This window comes from Protobothrops mucrosquamatus, unplaced genomic scaffold (genome assembly GCF_001527695.2).
Source record: "Protobothrops mucrosquamatus isolate PMUCROS unplaced genomic scaffold, P.Mucros_1.0 scaffold67, whole genome shotgun sequence".
In the NCBI taxonomy this organism is placed as follows: Eukaryota; Metazoa; Chordata; class Lepidosauria; order Squamata; family Viperidae; genus Protobothrops; species Protobothrops mucrosquamatus.
In genome coordinates this window covers 611,800-631,874 of record NW_015386445.1, presented here as the reverse complement: position 1 = coordinate 631,874, position 20,075 = coordinate 611,800, and the positions used below count along the sequence as shown (strand labels likewise).

At 49.1% G+C, this 20,075-nt stretch overlaps 1 protein-coding gene across 1 annotated transcript; it reads left to right on the top strand.

Annotated features, from left to right (window-relative positions):
• Positions 1-1,986: 1,986 nt before the first annotated feature.
• KIFC3 (kinesin family member C3) lies at positions 1,987-19,201 on the top strand. The gene is made up of 18 exons (XM_029283367.1): positions 1,987-1,999; positions 4,670-4,866; positions 6,674-6,739; positions 8,612-8,755; positions 8,832-9,071; positions 9,163-9,336; positions 9,991-10,138; positions 10,317-10,447; positions 10,581-10,692; positions 11,661-11,812; positions 12,320-12,424; positions 13,034-13,164; positions 13,578-13,701; positions 14,316-14,445; positions 15,131-15,360; positions 16,218-16,352; positions 16,793-16,925; positions 18,906-19,201. Exons 1-18 carry the CDS (start codon positions 1,987-1,989, stop codon positions 18,929-18,931), a joined length of 2,391 nt encoding a protein of 796 aa, XP_029139200.1. The 3' UTR covers positions 18,932-19,201.
• Positions 19,202-20,075: the final 874 nt, after the last annotated feature.

The following is a 20,075-nucleotide window of genomic DNA, read 5'->3' as shown; positions in this document are numbered from 1 at the left end:
CTTCTGCCCAGTGGAGAATAAGGAAAAGGGGTTTTGGAGCCTATTAGAGTATTTATTTGGAACATTCAGGCTTTCTTTGCTGATAAAATGTATGCAGCAAAAATTACTTCACTAATCTATGCTAGCTGCTTTTGCTCAGACTGCCAGCAATTGGGAATAAACTCTCCCATCTTCCGCAGACCCAGCGATTGTCTCTGGGCAGGTGCAAAGGAGGCGCAAAGCCCCCCCCCCCAGCTGCTGAGGCCCTGCCAGGTGCTGAATGTGCCAAAAGCAGGAGAACAAGAGACCACCCAGTGATGAGAGAGGCTGTTGGGGCGAAACCCACCTTCTGGCTGTGGGCGCCTAGGGGTTGCCTTGAAGAGCTGGAAGTTTAGGAGCTTCTCCCAGTCCAAAATACAGCAATTTGGTTACCAGGATGTATTTGCCAGGTAGCCCAAACGAAGTTGGCATTTAGAGGATGAGATTGGATGAAAGTAGTTGTACTACTTTCAAAACCCCTTCATATTTGTATTCCTAATTCTGTATCTATTTGTTGCAAATATTTTATGCCAGAAAGTTCAAAATCCAAGTAATAACAGAAATATTTGTTGGCAAAGGATGAACCGAATCATTTCAGACAATGCCACAGTCAGTGTCTCCTGTGAGTCTCTGTGTTGTGTAAGGGGGTGGATCAGGACGGCCTGGCATTTCAGCTCCCTTCGGCTGTCTCGCCCTCCCCCCACCTAAGGAATGCCAGATTTGTTTGCAGCCTGTAAATAACCTGTGTGCCCAGGTAGATGGCACATAGGTTGACTCATTTTATCTTTAGGGTCTTCTGTTAGTCTCCCTGTTAGGGATTTGGGACTGTGGGAAATCCCAAAGCAGAAGAGCCTGTAAGCCACTTTTAAATATTAAGATGGTAAATGTGATAGAGTAGCCCTGGGTTCCAGAACATTTATCTTTGATGAGATTTAATCAGAGCCACTGAGTGTTTATTTTAAACTATTGCTAATGAGGAAACGGATTCGCTGGTGCATGACTCGAAAAGCCTTTCCTGACATTGCATGTTCATTTTCTGTGAGGGGCTGTGAGAAAGAAGCTGGCCCAAGAGACACTGCCCAAGGAAGGGGCCAATGGGGGGCAGGTGAGCCTGCAGCTGGGCAGTGGGTGGGCAAGGGGCTCCAAAGGGGCCTCCCTAAGTTCTCCGGGTGCAGAGCGGATGGTGGAGAACTGCAATTCCAGACTCTTAACGTAGCCTTATAGTAAAGCATCCGTTAGCTCACCTAGTGGTGCTTCCTGTCTGGCCTGGAAACCTGACCTTCACTCCCGGTGATGCTTAGGGAGCTTTCCAGAAATGCCCCGGCCTTGTCATTTGGGGGGAATCTGGCTGGTTGGCGTTCTGTGAGCGAGAGGCAGCTGATGAAAGCTTTCCAGAACACAGTTGCAGCCCAGAATTCACAATGCCTTAGGAATGATTTCAGGTTGTTGGCAGAACGCGAAAGCTCCTGTGACGGACGAGCGTGGCTCTCTCCTCCATCAATTCTCAGCTGATTGTTCAGGGCCTTTCGCGAATTGGGTCCTGCCCAGGCTGGTACTGGGACCGGCAGAGCCCCCCAGGGTGTCTGCAGCAGAGAGAAACCCTCTGCCCAGAACTCAAATGCTTGCATGTTGAACGGCTGACTGGGAAGAGGCTTGGGGAGCCATTGCAAAGCTCCAGGAATGGAAGCACAGAGTCGCAACAATGCTTGAGTTGCTCTCCGTAATCAGGGACTTCTTCCTGGCTTGCTTAAGGCTCCAAGGGGAAAAGGCGCTTCATTTGGCTGTGACAAAACAGTGAGTCAGAAGAGGTTCCACCTTCAGCTGAGGATTTCTGTTTTGCCAACAGCTCCACAAAGGTATGCAAAATCAGCTGATAGATGAAGATTGAGGGGCACCTTGGCAGCCACAGGCACACTGGACCGGTAGCTGCAGCATCCCGGAAAGCGGAAAGCTGAAGACAGGAGGAACATGGAGAATACAGGTACTGAGATGCGACTAATGGATCTTCCCAAACTTTTCAAGTTGCTGGAGGAGAGAAGCAGAACCTGCTCTAGCACCTCCAGAGGGTTAAGGCCAATTTGACCATTGGAGCCCTTTGGAGCAACTCGGGACCGGCAGGGCTTTGGGGGCAGAGAGGTTCTAGGTGTGGGGAATATCTTGTTGCTCCAAGTTTCATGCATTGGAAGCATCCTTCAAAGAGGACGTTGCTGAGATCCAAGTCTTTCCCAACCCTCTGATTTGTTGCTTGTTTGCGCATCTGTTCTGCTTTCCAGAATGTACTGAAAGCCCCCTTTGCTCTCCCCTCTCCCACTGTTCCACCTAGAGCAAAACCGGATGTGGCCAGGGCTGTCCGCAGGGTTGGTCAAAAAATCATGCTGGTTGTGTGGTCACTGCTTTGCTTGTTTTTTACATGCAACACAGCTTTCATTGCACCATTGTGAGCGCCATCTTGACGTTTTTCACCAAATTCTGCAGGTATCCCAGACATACTGTAGTTCCAGGTGTTAATCACCATTATCCTCCCCAGATGTTCCCTTCAAGCTGCATTGGTAGCCCCAGGAGGTTCTTGAGATCTCCTGCTGAAGGAGAACCACGTTTGCCTACCACACTTTGCTTAGGTTGATTAAAAAAAAGAAAATAAATTGGGTTTGGTTTTCTCCTTGCAAACCTGTCATTACCAAAGTAGCAACCTAGAAAAAGGGGCAGAGCCTCAGTTGTGCGGTGGGTGGTCTTAACCTCCCTCTGGAGGAGCCTCTGCTCCCTTTGGGGTCTTCGGAGCCGCAGAAGAAGGGCAGCCGGAAGGCAGCCTTTGGATGGGCAGCATGGGTGATACTCCCCAGGCAGGCATCCTCTTTGGCTTCCCACTGCCCCCCTCCCCAGGGGTCCCTGGGAAAGCCGTGCCAACCATTCTGGCTCCTGGCTAGAGATGCCAGCCAGAGGGTCCCTTCCCCCTTCCTGCCCACAGCTCTGGCAGGACCCCTCTGCTGCTCTCAGCCCTGCTTCCTCTGTCTCGGCTGTTGGGGAAGCATCTATGGGGCCTGGCTCATTTGCTTGTTTCTCAGAGAGAGGCCAGGCAGGGAGATCTGCAGGCTGCTGCTTGCTCTGCTCTTCAGAGCCAGCTCGAGCTTGTCGAGGCCTATTTGGGGGAGGAGGCAGCCCCGAGTAGGTTCTGGTTTGCAGCCTGCAACAAGCCTCTTTCTTTCTTTCTGCTGGGGGGCTTCACAGCCAGGTGAGCAGAGGAGGAAGCCCTGGATGTGCAGAGATGCCGTCTGAAAGCAGGCTGGGAATAGGAGGCTCTGGAAAGCGTCAGAGGAAGCATCACTAGCGAGCAGAGGGCTGGGGGAGACTTAGAGAGCCACGGCTCCTTCTGGCAGCAGCAACGGAGATCGGCAAATGCCATAGCCACTCCAGTCAGCTGGGCCCGGCGTGCCTTTTCCTTGGTGGAAGAGGTTTAAAGGAGGAGGACCAGGCTGGAAACCCCTGCCTCATCTGGGTATTCATCAGGGGGTCTTTGTGCAGCAAAAAACAGGATGGCTGCCCTTCTTCCTCCAGCATTTTAAAGCTGCCATGACACAAACGTTGCATGTGGGATTCTGCGTGGTTCCGTGGCTTGCGCAGGGCACTTGCTGTGGGCCTGTGGCCGATGCGCCTGCCTTCCCTCTGTCAGAGGGCCCATTTTGGCATCAGCTGCCCCAGAGGGTGAGGAGCAGAGGAGAAACTGAAAGCCTCCCCGGCATTAAAGGTTTGTGGAAATACTGAGACGGTTCTTTCAACAAAAGGCGGAAAGCCTGGGGGGGGGGGGGAATGGAGGAATAGGATTTTCAGCAAGCAAGTGACACCTGCTGCTTGACATGTGTCACCCCGTGTGGTTGTGAGCACACTGATCTTTTCCTTCCAGTAAAATCAGCTGGGTGTGACATTTGTAAGGACGACATGGGTAACTGGAAACAAGGGGCACAGTTCAGTGATGAAGAATGGGGAAGGACAGGATTTACATTCTAGGCATTTTTAACACGGCAGTGAGAACTTGCTTCTGAAAGAGTTCATTTTAGTCGGTCGCAAGCCATTTACTGTTATTTTAGACAAGAAATGGGAACAGTAGAACTTCAGAATGCCATTTGGATCTATACGTTGCTTAGATAGTAGAATGAGTTCCCACGGTCCCAGACCCATCCTGCCTTTCTATGTCTTTTGTGTTATTTATGTCTCTCTCAGATTGCAGTGCTATGTTTGGAAAGTTATATTTTTACACTCTTGATTAATCAGATGTCCTGTTTCCTTCTGCAAATGAATTGTGGTTTGATAACAGATTGAACTGTTCAGGTTTCTCTCCAACATACTTGTGTTTACACATTGGAGTAGCTACGTTGTTGTGAGATGAAAGACAAACAGGAATATTGATCCAGCAATTGCTAAATTACCTCTCTTACTTCTGCTTTGAATTCGATATTTATTTATTTGTTTAAAATGGATTGATCTGATGAAGGAAGCAAAAGGAATTTCGGGGAAGGAAATGAGGGACAACAGCCTGGCCCAGGCTTCCCTCCTTGGGGCTTCTTCCCAGGGAAAGTCTCCCATCCATTTGCTCCTGCCCAACGGAAGCCCCCCCCCCCCCCCCGGCTGTGCTCAGCAGTTCCTTCTTTCCTGGCAGGAGGAAGAGTCTTTGGTGGGAAGCGGAGCAGCTTACCGGGGCCCCATCGTCTCCCAGTGCTGCAGAAGCTGGTGGAGTCTCGTGCCCAACTGCAGGAGGAGAAGTTGCAGCTGCAGCAACAGTTGCTGCTGCTGCAGGAAAAACTCGCTGGGCGAGAGAGCGGCCCCCTCTCTCCGGCTGTGCCGCTGCAGAACAAGGTACTTTCAGAGGAGAAATCGGGGAGGCTGCGGATCCTCCAGGTGACTTTGATGCCCTGACCGGCCCTCCTTTCCTCCCCCCTCCCCCCCACATGCATCCTCCCCCCCCCCGTGGCTGGAGAAGACCGGAGGAATCCTGCCTCCCACACTTCTGCGTCAGCCAGAACGTCCTAGTATCTCCTGCACCCTCCTCCTCTTTGCCTTCTCTGTGGCTCAACAACACTCTGATGTGCGTGCGAGTCTAGTGCCAAGGCCCAAAGGCTGTGTTCGTATGATACCCTTAATCACCATGACCACAGGCAAAACACCTGCATTTGTGTAATATGTTGAGCTTGTTTCATTTTAACATGGGCCAATGTGTCTATGTTTCCTGGCATATTATCCAAAACCACAAGGAAAACAGCTATAATACATAAATAAGTAAGCAAGCAAGTAAATAAAATAAATAAATAAATAAATAAATGCAACTAAGAAATTGGAGGATGGGGACTAAAAAAAAGTCACATCCAAAATGGGCAGTGAAAATTTGCATAGAGCTTTTAAAATACCTTGTGCTATATTAAGAGTTGTAGAATTGGAAGGGATTCTACCCCGTGTTTCTACACGCTCCTTCCTGATTCAGGGAATGCTAAGTCTCTCTCTCTCTCTGGGAAGGGTGGGAGGACAAACCTAGTTTGTACATTGTAATGATTGCCTGCTTCCCCTTGGTTGAGTATACGCATTTTCCTTTGGGCCAGAGGTCTTTTAAGGCATCCTCTGTTTTCCCGCCCAAAGAATGCTCCTTCTCATGGGTGACCCTCCACTGCTGCCTGTCCACTTCGTACTCTCCCACTTGTTCCTCTGAGGAAGCACGGGCTTGTGTCACCTTTTAATTCTAGCTGTTTCATTTGGGAACCACCAAAGCAAATCCAGCTTGCCAGCAGGCCTAAGTGCTTAATCGGCACTTAATTGGGTCCCTTCTGATTAATCTGCAGCTCCAGACAGATCGGAACCTCTGGACATATATTGAATCTTGTAGCTTCCTGGCCTAGAAAGGGAACTTGAGTTAGCTCAATCCCAGTCATGACTTGAAGAGAAGTGGCCCTTTGGATCCGCAGCTGGGCTTGTTTGCAGGAAATGATCTTAAGTGCTTAGAAAATGCCAAAACTGCCTTCCCTGCCTCCTTTCAGCTTCCCCTGCCTTTCTCAAGTCAGGCAAAGGAGGTCTGCCTTCTCCTGCTCTGGGCCTCACTGTCTGCATGAAACTTTCTCAGCACTTGGATACCGTTTGTGGGCTTGGCTTGTTCATTATTGCGCAGGATCTTATGACTGTGCTATAGATGGAAAGATGTGGAAAGAGTCCCCTTTACTCAGTTTCTGGTGAAACCCAGTTGTCTGTTCATCTGTGCTTCCTGTTCTTTTAATAAACCCTGGAAGATTTGCACCCGTGGCTGACATCATAGTGCACAGCCTGGGTAGGCAAGATGGGCATTTCCAGGCATCCCTTTCCATCCCTGTTTCCTCTTTGCTCACCAAGGAATTGACAGGAATTGCAGCTTAAGATGACTTTTGCGCAGAGGCTGGTTGACAGTTCACGAATCTGATGTTTGGGATATGCCAGTCAGAATTAAATATTTAGAAGCTAAAAACTGAGCTGTATTAACTGCGAAGTGCAGAAGTAGAGAAATGGAGCTGCGAGACCAGAGCTAAACTTCAAACAACCGAATAACTTGTAAAGCAGAATTTGATGGGTGGAATTTAACTTACTATTTCCTTGCTCCTTGTGTGTAAACGAGCGTTGTGTTTCAGTCCCTCTTTTGTATTGGCAGCCAGAAAGCCTGAAGGACAGACTCCCAAAGCCAGCTCAGGAGATGAACAGGCTTCATTCTACGTTGGTGAGTTGCAGGGCCTCTCGCCTCTTGCTTGGTTCCAGTGAGGACTTCCAAGGCCTTGCAGCATCAGTTAGAATTCCACCGACATGTACGAGGCGGCCTTAAATAACGGAAGGAATTCCAGGCAGAGTGCTGCATGGTTGGACTTTGGTAATAGTTTGACAACCCCAACTGTTGTCATTAGCCAACAATTAGTCATTAGCCATTTGTGTGCCAAAGCTTCCAAAGAGCGATGTGTCTTATGGGAAGTGCAGCACATTGAATTGCTAACCTTGCATTATTTCTGAAACTCCCAAAACCGGGTTTGAAGCAGTCGCAGTACTACTCACATTTAGGCAGACGGGGCTGCATCAGTGCCGGCCTTCTGCTCTTGCGCTGGTCTTTTGAGGAAGGGCTCTGCTCAGGCCTGCTGTTTGCATTGCGGCATGGCAGATAAACCAGGTTCTTCCTCTGCCTCGCTCTCCCCTGGATCCTTCACAAGCCCGTCTTTGACAGTAGCTTCCCCTTCTTGAGCCTTCAAGAGGTACTGGACTACAAACTCCATCATCTACAACTGACAGGACTTTGGGCATGTTGGCTGGGAGTGAAAGGAATTGTGGGCCAGTTGGTGGGAGCTATGAATTGTTGCTTATCAGGAGAAAACCTTTTTGTCTGGGTTTTATTTTTGTTTTTAAAAAAGGGCATGGCCAGAGCAGAGGACTTGCCAGGAGGTGAGAAGCTGGTGCCACCTGTGCTTTGGGCCTCCTGAGGGCCAGTCCCCCGCCTGGAGGACTCTGCTCTGTCTTCCCTCCGCCCGAAGAGCAGGAACTCTGGCTGAGGAAATAAGTACAGGAAACCAAAGTCTCCCTGTCATGTGCATGTCAATACTTGATAATGAAGGCAATATTGTATACAATGCAAAGTTCATTTGTACAAATTATAAGGGTGTTGGTCTGAAGGAAAAATAATAATTACACCCTCCACACATACATACTTTTCATTGCTAGATCAATTGGGGTTTGTTTACCTTGTTGCCTTCATTTGGGTAGGTTCTTTGCTCAACGGATGACACCAGCAGGTGTTGTGTTGCGTAGTCTGACGCTGGAGCGTTCCGCCTAATTTGCTGGGCTTGTTTACAGCCAGTCCCTCTTCAGTTTGGCTGTGAATCATCGGAGTCTTTCCCCTCCCTTTGCAGGCCTTTGCTGAGTCTCCTGATGTCTTCCAAAGATTGTCTGAGAAGAGCTCGCTTGTGCTCTGGCCCTCCTTTCTCTTTGGCAGGCCAGTGCTCGCCCCCCCCCCCGCCATTATTTACTATCTGAGTGCACATAAAGAGAAGCAGTGAATTTAGGTGATAGGAATAATTTAATCCAGTTTTCCATAGTTTCAGATTGCAATGTTTTGCCCCCGGTAAATGCATTAGAAACGAATGCTGCATTCAAATAAGCAAAAGAACTGTGGACTGAATTACATCTTAATCTTCATTCGCGCACACTATTTATAATTAAATTCAGTTAGATGAGGGATGATGCAATGTCTTGGAACCACTGATAAGATGAAATATGCTCTTAATCTTTCCAATATTTTTGTAAAGGACGGCTGTTCTTACCGTCTGGCCTTTTCTCCGGGGGACAGCCTGGCCGTTGAAAGAGTGAGGGGGGTTCTGGGTGCTCTCTGAGCTTGCTTGCTTGTTTGCAGACGTTTCATTACCCAAACTAGGTAACATTATCCCCAGCACTGATGATGTCGCCTAGTTTGGGTAATGAAACGTCTGCAAGGAAACAAGCCAGCTCAGAGAGCACCCAGGAGCCCTCGTTTCAACCCAGAGCTGCAGATATTCTCCTTTATTAGCACTGAAAGAGTAAACCTGACCTCTATCCTTTTCCTGCCTCTTCACAGGGTGGGACAGACTTGGAGAAGCACAGGGATCTCTTGGTGGCAGAAAACGCGCACTTGAAGCAGGAGTTAAAGCTGCGTGAGGCCCAGCTGCAGGAGCTGAGGAGGAGGCATCCGGTCAGGTGCACCAACTGCGCACACAGCCAGGTGAGGCGCTGCTCCTCCAGTTGGCCCTCCGGCAGGTGGGCCTGTTCCTTAGGGGCTTTTCGCCTTCCTCCCGCAGGAGAACGTAAAGTTGCAGGAGAAGCTGGCCCAAGTGAAGCAGGAGGCAGAAGAAGCGAAAGGACGCCTTTCAGAGTTGGACCTGGAGGTGGAGCAGAAGACCAACCGTCTGGCAGAGGTAGAACTGCGGCTGAAGGACTCCTTGGCCGAGAGGGCTGAGGAGGAGGAGCGGCTGAGCCGGAGATTGCGGGACAGCCAGGAAGTGATAGCCAGCCTCAAGGCCCAGCCTCATCAGGTCAAGGTGAGCTGATGGGGCAGGTGGTCCAAGGCCAGTTCTTTCCCTCTTTCCAGCTCTGGGGAGGGCTCAGTCTGGGCTGTTCCGCTTCCTTTAGTATGTCATCAAAACGATGGAAGTTGAATCCTCCAAGACCAAGCAGACCCTCAGCGAAGCCCAGTCGCGGAACCAGTACTTACAGGACCAGGTGGGGATGCAAAGGGAGGTGCTGAAGGAGATGGAGCAGCAGCTACAGAGCTCCCAGAAGGCGGCGGCTCAGCTCAGGGCCCAGGTAAGCCCTCCTGAACACGAGGAAGCGGAAAGAAGGCCGGAGGCAGAGGGGAAGGAGGAGGAGAAGGAGAGGCCTTCCAGGGTGACTCTCTTGCTCGGAGGTCAGGTCGCCACTGGTGCTTCTTTGTCTTTGGCTTCTGGTCCCTTGGGGAAGGACCCGAGTCCAGCTTCCAAAGGCTGCGGCTCCACTTCCTCTTTGCTGCAGCAGCTTTAATCAGCAGGGCACCCTCCCTCTGGTTCCTCCCCTCCTGAAGCCTCAATCAGATGTTAAGCGATGTGGTCGTGAGATGCCACTCTTACTGAAGAAAATCGTAAGTTGAGGAACAGTTTTATTTGTACCTGTAGGGACAATTTTATCCCTGGATTCTAGTGCTGCAGATGGAATAGTATTGCTTAGCTCATTCCGTTCTTCCTTCACAAAGACGATCAATTGATCACCATTTGCAAGGATGAGAGTAAAGGTGAGGGAGAACACAGGAGGGGGTTGCGTTGTCTGCCCTCCCTCTCTAAAACATGGCGAGGCAGAGCAGTTGCACAATAAAAGCTCTGTCTGGAGATGCTGCTCCTCTCTTCTCCTAAGTGGCAGGAGAAGCTCCCCAAGTCCTGCTCAAGAAGAGGGGGAGAAGCCTCAGAACGCCCTGTGTCCATCCTCCAGGTGACGGTGTATGAATCCGAGCTAGAGCAGTCCCGGGAGCAGATGGTGGAGGAAATGCAGAACATGGAGGAGGACAAGAATCGAGCCATTCAGGAAGCTTTTGCTCGAGCACAACTAGAAATGAAAGCTGTTCATGAAAATCTGGCAGGTGCGTAGCTGGGACCTGAAGGATCCTCCTCTGCCAGGTCTGATTGGCTTTCTGAGCGGCAGCTGAGAGACCCCTTCAGGGTCTCCTGAGTTGCCCGATCGCGGTGTTAATGGAAAAGGGAAAAGGCCAATGAAAGCGAGCGCTTTCCAGGCCAGCTTTGAAGTTCTTCCTTTTGCAGGCGTGAGGGCCAATCTGCTCACGCTCCAGCCAGCGCTTCGTACTCTCACTAGTGACTACAACAGCTTGAAGCGCCAGGTCAGAGAGTTCCCTCTTCTGCTGCAAGAGGCTTTGCAGAGCACCAGGGCTGAGGTGAGCTCATCCTGCCGAAGTCCTTTTTCATACCCCAAGGACAGCGGCTCGTGTTCCTAGGAGCCAGAGGGGCCTGGGCCTGGGAAGGGCTGAGGGACACAGAAGCCCCTAAAACAGCTTGTCTTTCTCCAAGATTGGGCAAGCCATTGAAGAAGTGAGCAGCACCAATCGGGAGCTGCTGAGAAAATACCGAAAGGAGCTGCAACTCCGGAAGAAATGTCACAATGAGCTGGTGCGATTGAAAGGTTTGCTCCTCCATTGCGTGTGTTGTGTGTGAAGGGGGCACAGGAGGAGTGTTGGTGGGTCTTGAGTTGTTGGTCAACGTTGCTGATTTGGAATGGGAGACTTGCCTGACATAGTGGAGGCACATTTTGGGATCCAAGGACTTGATTGCACGGGGTGGAGGGGCTGCCTGTGTTTTCCAGAGGTGAGGAGCCTCCTGCTTGACTGAAGGAAGCGGCCATCAAGAAAGGCACTCGTGGGAATTCCCCAGGCAGGGCAAGCGGGGCCTTACATGGCGGATCTCTTGGGTCGAGGACAGGAGTCAGGAAACATCTCTTCCACTTACTTAACTCTGTTTTGAGTCCAGAATTGACCTCTTGACCTTGTAGCAGGGAGAAAGCAGAACTGCTTAATTCATTCTTTTCATCTATCTTCATGCAAAAGAAACAAAAATAGTCTAACCTACTAAAACTCCAGTACCCTTCTGTGGGAGACAGGATAGGAATGCAAGTCAAAATAGGCAAGAAAATGATAAGACAACACTTGTCCACTCTATGGAGGTTCTCAATCATCCAGGTCATGGTTGTCCCAAAGGTGCTTTTTCAAGAGGCAACTGGACTTTCTTACTTATTCTCCAAAGCACCTGACGGTAGAACTAGAAGTAATGAGTGAAAAATTATTAAGAGAGATTCAACTTAGAATTAGGGAGGAATTTCCTGACAATGAGAACAATTAATCAGTGGAATGGCTTGCTTCAGAGGTTGTGAGTGCTCCATCCTGGGAGGTTTTCAAAAATTGGCTGGTCAGCCATTTGTCCAGAATGGTATACGATCTCCTGCCATGGGCACGAAGGTTGGACTAGAAGACCTCCAAGGTCTCTTCCAACTCTGTTCTGTGAAGTTTTGGTTTTGTTCACTGCCGCAGCAACATAATTTGGGGAAGGCTTTGAATTGTCTCTGTTGCTGTTAAACAGAATCATTTCCTGTTAAAGGTAACATCCGAGTGTTTGGCCGTGTTAGGACAATACAAATAGAGGATGGTGAAGGGCCAGAAGCCGTGAATGCAGTGACCTTTGACCCTGATGATGATGCCATCCTACATCTGATGCACAAAGGGAAGCTGGTATCTTTTGAACTGGACAAAGTTTTCCGCCCAGAAGCAACACAGGAAGATGTAAGTGAGAATCTTCTGGGTTAGAGAATCAGGGGGGCCTGGAAGGAAACTCTCATTTGCAGGGTTCCTCAACTGTAAGAGCCAGTTTGGTCTAGTGGTTAAAGTGCCAGGCTAGAAACCAGGAGACGGTGATTTCTAGTTCCACAAAAGCCAGGTCAGTGACTTTGGGGCAGTTATTCTCCTTCACGGTTCTCCTTGAGGGGAAGATAGAAGAAGGAAGGAGTATTAGGTATGTTTGCCACCTTGAGTCATTTATAAAAGAGTAAAGGTGGAATAACAATCTACTAAATAACTGGGGATTCCTAGGGTGAGGCGCTCCTGTTATCTGACAGATCCTCCCTATGATATCTCTTCTCTCTGGTTCACTTGACATTCCAAGAAGCTCTTGGTTAAAAAGACAGTTCGTGCGAATGTACCTCTGGAGCCTCTTTTCACAGGGCACTTCTGAGCCTGTGTCTTTCCCCCCCCCAAAAAAAGGTCTTCAAAGAAGTTCAGGCGCTGATCACATCATGCATCGATGGTTACAACGTTTGTATTTTTGCCTATGGACAAACTGGTGCTGGCAAGACTTACACCATGGAGGTAAGTAAGCTGCTTTCCTTTCCTTGATGCTCTGCCAGGCCTCTTGGTGGCAAAAAGAATTGTAGTAAGAAATTGGAAAGGTGGTATTATGCCAAATGCTGAGGAATGGTTGTTGCAATGTGTGTTCTCTGTGCTTTGGAAAAGGCAACATTTTCTACTAATCAAAGAATGGAACAATGTCTGTTTCTATGGCAGAGATTCCGGAATATCTTGCAATGGTTTCTTTCATTGTTCATCTTACAATAGCAAATTCGTTGGTCAACCAGTGATTATTGATGAGTATAAAATATAAGATAGATTCTTGTCTTCTTAGTCTGTACTTTTAATTACTTTTATTTTTTTCTTTAAGAAAATAAACATTTTTTTTTTTAAAAAATGAAAGGATGGGGACTTGACCCCCACCATTCACGAGTTTCTTCCGGGTTGCTCTCCCCCTCTAGGACTTGGACAAGAGAGCAGGAATGGGGCTGGCAGCTCTTTTTTTTTCCAGTGTCCCCCTCAGGCTGCCCCTTGGGGATATCTCTGGAATGGCCACTTCCGGTTTCTTCTTCCTTGGAATTCCTTTGCTTTTAACATCAACACACGATGCGTGTCTGCCTTTCTCATCAGGGCAGCCTGGATAACCCCGGGATCAACCAGCGGGCTCTGCGGCTTCTCTTCTCCGAGGTGCAGTCCAAGGCTCCCGACTGGAATTACAGCATCACCGTCAGTGTGGCTGAAATCTACAATGAGGCTCTCAGGTAACAGCAGGGAACCAGCCTCTCCAGCGGTTGGGAAGAGGTAATTTGGCAGGTGGGGAAGGGCGACCGCAGCCCCCGCCTGCATTGGTTGGAGCAACAGTCACACTTTTTGCTTCGGAGTTGCACTCGGTGACCTTCCAAAGCACCTCCCACCCCATTGCCCAGCTCTGTCTCCCTCTGGACACAAGTGGACAGTGCACAAAGCTGCCTCGGGCCACAGCAGCCATGCAGGGTTGTGGTTTGCCTGACTTTATGTGGGTTAGAAAGCAGAGGCCGTTTCTGCTCTTTCCTTTTGCATCTTTCAGTAGGAAGTTGCTTCCATCTTTGCATTTTGGCCGTTTGGCCTCTCTTTTCTCTCTCCCGGGATGAATGCCTTCTCCATGACTGCAGCGCTTCCACTGTCTCCCTTTCAGAGACCTGCTTGGGAAGGAGCCCCAGGAGAAGCTGGAGATCAGACTCTGCCCAGATGGCAGCGGGCAGCTTTATGTTCCAGGCTTGACCGAGTTCCCTGTTCACAGCGTTGAAGACATCAACCAAGTTAGCAGGGGCAGGAGGGGCTTCCTGGTGTGGCAGTCCCACCCAAGGTGTCCAGGAGGGGAGGTCCATTCTCTTCCTGAAGCCGTTCCTGAGATGGAGCTTTACCTGGAGTTTGGGAAAATCTGATGGCTGAAGCCGAGATTTTCCCACAACTTGTGCTTCCAGAATGCCCCAGCCAGCTTGTTTGGGATTTTAACAGCCACCAATTGCGTGTTTAGCCCTTTAGCTGAGAGCTCCCCCCCCCCCCATGAATTGGTGCTAGGGTAAGAATGGCTGAAAAGTGGCAGAGACATCCCGGGTGTCTACCAGACAGGGATGAGAAAGGGGGGTCAGAAGGCGGAACATGGCAGATCACGCTGACTCTCTCTTCCCCCCCAAAGCTGCTCCCAACCAAAAACACTAAATTCTCAGACCATTAATCCCATTAGTCATATCTGTTGCAGGGAATTGTGGATGCTGGGTAGATGCTCTTTACCTCCTTGGTGCCTTTGATCCTCTTTCTAAACGCCTCTGGATGGAGGGAAGAGGTTGCTAGGCAGGATTTTGCCAGTCATTCTTTGGCCAAAGTTTCCAGGCTCAGGGAAGTCCATGACGGTTCCTCCACTTTTCCCCAGGTCTTTGAGTTTGGTCACATCAACCGAGCAACGGAGTGCACCTACCTGAATGAACACAGCTCCAGATCTCATGCCCTCCTCATGATCACCGTGAGGGGAACCGACTGCAGCACGGGAATAAGAACCACAGGTGGGTATGGATCCCTCCTCTGATTCAGAATGAATTGCTGAACCTGGGAAATATCGTGACCAGTAGCCAGGATGACTGACGGGAGACGGGCGGACCCTGCTTGGCGCTCCTGCAGTAGCTGCCTAAAAGCTGAGAAAAAGACGGGATTTGCACTTCTGGTTGCCAGTCCTTTTGCAGGACAACTGCATCTCTTTAGTTTAATACTAACATTGTCACTGGAGGTTTTAAGAAGAGACTGGACAGCCACCTGTCTGAAATGGAATAGGGTCTCCTGCTCAATAGGGGTTGGACTAGAAGACCTCCAAGGTCCCTTCCAACTCTATTATTCTATTATTCAGTATTTTCTTAGAAATGTTCTTATGTGCTCCAGAAGAACTCATATACACCTGAATGTATGTTGCATTAGCAAAAGGGGGGTAAATAGTTCTTTACATTTTTCTGTAATGTATGCTCTTTGCAAAGGATTTTCTCCATTTTTTTAATATTTCCATTTTGTATACGTTGGAGGGGGGGTTGAGAAACTACATTACAAAATTCAGAAAAGTGCAGATGGAAAGGATAATTGCATTCTAGAACTTATATTACTTTTTTAGATGTTGGATGGATCTTGGTCCTCCACAAACCCCATAGTTAAAAGAAATAAACTTTGGGCAGCAGCTTCAGTGTTTGCCTCCTCATCTCCTAGGGAAGCTGAATTTAGTAGACCTGGCAGGATCTGAGCGTGTGGGTAGATCTGGTGCAGAAGGGAGCCGGTTGCGTGAGGCTCAATACATCAACAAGTCACTTTCGGCTTTGGGAGACGTGATTTATGCGCTGCGTTCCCGCCAGTCCCACGTGCCGTTTCGCAACTCCAAGCTGACGTATCTCCTCCAGGATTCTCTCAGTGGTGAAAGCAAGACCCTCATGATGGTCCAGGTGAGCATTTCAGAGAAAGGTGGACTTGGGTGGATTTTTCAGGTAACCCAGGGACAAAATGCAGGGTCCTGATTTTGCATGTGACATGCCTGCTCCTTGTTCGATGGTTATGTCAGATGATGCGTATGAGTCCTGTACATCAGTGGTCAATGTTGCTCTCTAGCTGACACTTTTTGGATAATTCAAAAAACGCTTTTATAGCTTGGCTGGGTAACCTCCCAGCTGTGCACATCCTGCTCTGGACATTCACCCCATCCTCATTTGAAAAACCAACCGAAAGCCCCTCTCAGAATTCAGAGCCTGGGTTCCATTGTGCGCATCGGTTGGAGTGTGGGCCACAAAGCACAAACGGGGGACAAGACCACATGCATACTAAAACTGGTTTCTGAATGTGGATCTTTATTTATCCAAAGCAGCATTACAGAAGTTGCTCCCAAAGTGAGATGGGCAGCCTATAAATATAATACATAAATAAAAGCTCAAAGTAACTCCCAAGTCTCCAAAAATAGAAGAAACCTTAAAGGGGATACCCCCTCCAACCCCCCCCCCCCACAATAATTAGTGGATTAACATGATCATCATTATGTAGGTAATTCCCTTTCAGATTCTGTTGGGGTTTGGCTTTCTTGTCTCGCCTGCTTGCTTCCTGAGCGGCTTCTGAAGTGGGCTCCCTCGGTCAGCCATTCTGGGCCTGGAGACTCAGCCAAGGCCCTGGGAAGGGCAGCTGCCCAGCCCCAACATCTCCTCTGCCCGGCCCTTTGGGGGCACCTGGAGCCGCACAGAGGCAGCCTCCTCTTCCTTGTGGGCTGCTGGGGCGTCCTGGGCTGTGACTGCCCATTCCTCCTCCCACTTCACAGGTTTCTCCGGTTGAGAAGAATACGAGCGAGACGCTCTGCTCCCTCAAGTTTGCCGAGAGAGTTCGCTCCGTGGAACTGGGCCCTGGCACCCGGAGGGCAGAACTGGGCTCCTGGACCAGCCAGGAGCACTTAGAGGTACTGGGGTTTCCTGCCTGCTGGGCTTCCTGGGGGCCCCCGGTGTGGCGGATCCTCTCCTTGAAAGTTGCTGTCTCAAACTGATTACAAGTCCCTGGGGGAGGGGGTCACGTCCTTGGGTGCAGCTGCCTTGAGGGAGGGAGCGTTGAGCACTTGCTTCCGAGGGCTCCCGCTCTGCCTTGACGTCTCTGGGGGAGCCCAGTTGGCTCAGCATCTCATCCAGGCTGGCGGCCTCCGTGTCTTCCTGGCACGGACTTTTCCTTTATGGCTACACAGGCTGGGACTCAGCACTGAGGGAGGGATGGCATCTCTCACCAAGTGGAATCTGAATCTGGTGTGGAAAGGGGTGGGGGGTGTCGGGGGGGGGAATCTTGGTTGCTCGATTGCTTTGGCAGACGGAGCCCCTGTCACATCATCTGAAGGAACCTTCCTGGTAACAGCCACAGCTCTGTTTTCCTGTGGCTGCTTGTCTCCAGGTGGAGCCCTCTGCCGCCCTGCAGCCCTGCATCCGGACCCAGCCTTCTCCTCGGACGGGCCGATCAAGCTCACTTCGGGCAAAGCTCCAGAGCGCAGGTAAGAGCAGAAGAGGGCAAGAGATGAGAAAGTTTGGAAGCTGATGGAGCCCACCATCTGTCCCAAGAAGGGGAACAGCAGCAGAGTGCCTGATTCAGCCAAAGAGAGCTTAAAAGGAGTTGATGGTCATAGCCGTGTTGTGTAGCTCCATACACAAAGCAAAGTGCCTGGCAAGTGTAACGGAACAGCAGATGGCATAGGAGCCTCTCCTGTGGTCTTATTCATTGCCACATACCACCCACGGGGTCATACGTGGATCTTCTTCACAAGCTTCATTAGAAACATGAGGCATCAGGTCAGATGTTTATCTGGTTATTTTGTTAGCCAGGTACTTCAGGGAACCTTTTAATAATTTTTAAAAATTTTCAAAGATTTTAAATATGACACAGCTATTAATATATTTGCTTTTTAATTGGTTTTATAGGGGAAATGTTTTTTTTGTGTTGTTTTTTAACATGCTGTGAGCCGCCCTGAGTCCCTCTGGGGAGAAGGGCGGCATAGAAGTTTAAATATAATAATAATAATAATAATAATAATAATAACCTTAAAAACCATCCAAGATATGTTGGTGTTCCATTAATCAAAGCAGTTTTTGCATCCATTTGCTGTTTGTTGAGACAAACTTCAGTTATTCCATTTGATTTCAGACTGAAATTAAGGAGATGCTCTGTTTGCCTCCAGGTGAGTGTAGATACAGGCTTGGATCACAAGATCTTACTCTGATTAACAAGATGTTAACTTCTGCTGTGGCCAGAATGAGAAAGAAAGCAGGATCAATGCTGCCTTTGGGCTTTGGTCAAGGCTGCACGGTTGATCCTTGTCTCCAGAATTAACATATCAGACTGAGCCGGGGACAAGCACAAAATCCAAAAATTCCACTTTCCCTTTTAATGTTGCTTTTTATTCTTTGTAACCCGACTGAATATTGGAAGGACTTGCGTAATGCAAACTGGAGCTCTGTTTTCCAGCCTGCTAACAGTCCACCAAGCGTTATGTGTGGCCAAAGGTGGCAGAAGACAGACAGACTTCAAAAATGGGCCAGATGGGTTTGGGACTGCAGAGGGCAGAAATTCTGAAAATCCTCCCCGGGTATCCTGCTGGGGGGGGGAGCAGAATTTTTGCAGTGTTCTCTTGTGGGCCCCTTCCTGGTCATGTTCCCTGGCCCACCTTGTGCTGCTGGGCCACGGCCTGGTTTTTTTGCCTCTCAGTCTGATTTAATTCTGCAGTCCCTCTTCTGGTTTACCTGCAAAAACAAATGCTACAGAAGACAAGTACAGGAAAAATAAACTGAGGCTGAAAATAGATGTCCTTTGCATGTTGAAATGCACTAAATATATACAAACGAAATAATTTTTACTTTTTACAAAAGTAAAAAACGGACAGATTTGTCCCGCTTTGTTCCTTTGTGCTGAAATGCTTTTGGCCTGGCTCATCAAGTTGCTTCCTTCAGATTTGTCCTCTGCTGGGTCGTGGAAGCGCATGCTCCTCGTGGATGCTACCTCAGCTGCAGATGCAAAAACAGCTGCATTGTCTGAAACGCTTTCTGTGCAGCAATCACAGATGTGATATCCGTACTGAATGGCCCAAACTGACTTTAATTCCAATGGGTTTTTGGAGCACAATGCTTGGCAGTTTTTAAACATCCAGAGTAATAAGAAATAAAGTGCAGATTTAATTTTGCTCAGAGGAAACAAAACAAATAGAACTACTTGACCCATTGACCTTAATGGGTATATTCTAGGAATCATTAATGAAGCCTGCGTGAATCTCCCAGTTCTAAGCAGAGTGCCTGCATCATTTAGATTTGCTGTTCGTTCGCCGGATGTTCTGCACAGGGAAAGTTTTGGGTGCTGCATGCAGGAGCTGGCTAGCCTGGGTGCCTGCAGCAAAACAGTCGGTGTGTTGGGAAGCGGCGGTTCCTTAACTGTTCAGTGAGATTCTCTGCCAGAATTCATTTATGTCTCTGTTTCTTTGTTTTAGGGAAACCGAGGCCAATTCCTGTATGAAAACTGGTTGAGGTCAGGAAAAGCCCTTTTTGAAGAGGACTTTGGGAAACCATGCTGGCTTCTCTAAAACTGCATCCTAGGCTGGGCCTACAGCACAGATGCCCAAGGGTTTAGATCAGTCATCCCCGTCCACTGCTGGCGGTGGGGCCGGGCGCTTGGAACCATACGGACTTCAGGAAAGGGTCATTTCCTGATTGACAACTTTTTAAACACATTTCTTTTTAAAAAGAGCAGAGGCTGTGAACACACTTTGCTCTTATGTACCCTTTCCTTTTTATTTGAATAAAAATGTTGCATCCAGTCGGAATTCTTGAAGTCCAGATAAGTATTGCTAATATTTTATTTTATTGTTCTGTATATGTCATCTCAATTTTATATGGTACTGAAGGGCAATATGAAAACTACGATTGAAATATAGTCAGGCCGAGCTGAAGGTGTTCTGAGTTATCCTTTCATTTCGCACACTATTATTTCTTGGCAGGGCCTAAAGATATTTCTCTTTCCAAACTTTTAAAAAATCCTTCATAGAGTAAGTGTTGGACAGGTTGCTGGGTTAATGGCAGATTCCGCCTCCCCCCCCCTCCCGCCTACTCTCCACCTGCCCATCTTTTTGGTTATCAAATTGATGATGTAATTGTGTTGGGTTCTTTTTCATTCTTTGATCTTGAGCTACATAAGAACATCTAACCAGCATCAGCTATAAAGGAGGAGGATTTATTCTGCAGAATGTAGCCACACAGAGTTCCGGTTACAAACATTTAATAAAATTTGTCATAAGTTACAACTGTATGACCAGCTGGCTCCAGCAATGCAGGGAAAGTCCATTCTGTTCCCCAGTACCGAGACAATTTCCACCGGGGGAAAAAGCCAGTGACGGCTCCGTCTGTTACCAGAAAATCCTGGCTCAGGTTCTGCAGCCCGAAAGGCAAACGGAAAAGTCCTGGTGCAGCCGTGGCATGGATGCCAGCCGCCCTAGACCGGCCCCCCACAATCCAGGATGGCTGGAGAGCAGGACACACGTCAGGAGTTCACCACCATTATCGGCAGGCAGGAAAAGGAGGTGCTGGGCAACGGAAGCCTTTGGCCAGAAGGGGATCGGTCTGTGTCCCCTCAGCGATCTCCCCAAAGGCAGCTGGGGGGGTGC

Bases quoted from the DNA above. Each gene is read 5' to 3' on its own strand.
- KIFC3 (XM_029283367.1), top strand. The intron at 9,072-9,162 runs GTGAGCTGATGG...CGCTTCCTTTAG, and splicing joins CCCAGCCTCATCAGGTCAAG to TATGTCATCAAAACGATGGA. The intron at 10,448-10,580 runs GTGAGCTCATCC...TCTTTCTCCAAG, and splicing joins TGCAGAGCACCAGGGCTGAG to ATTGGGCAAGCCATTGAAGA.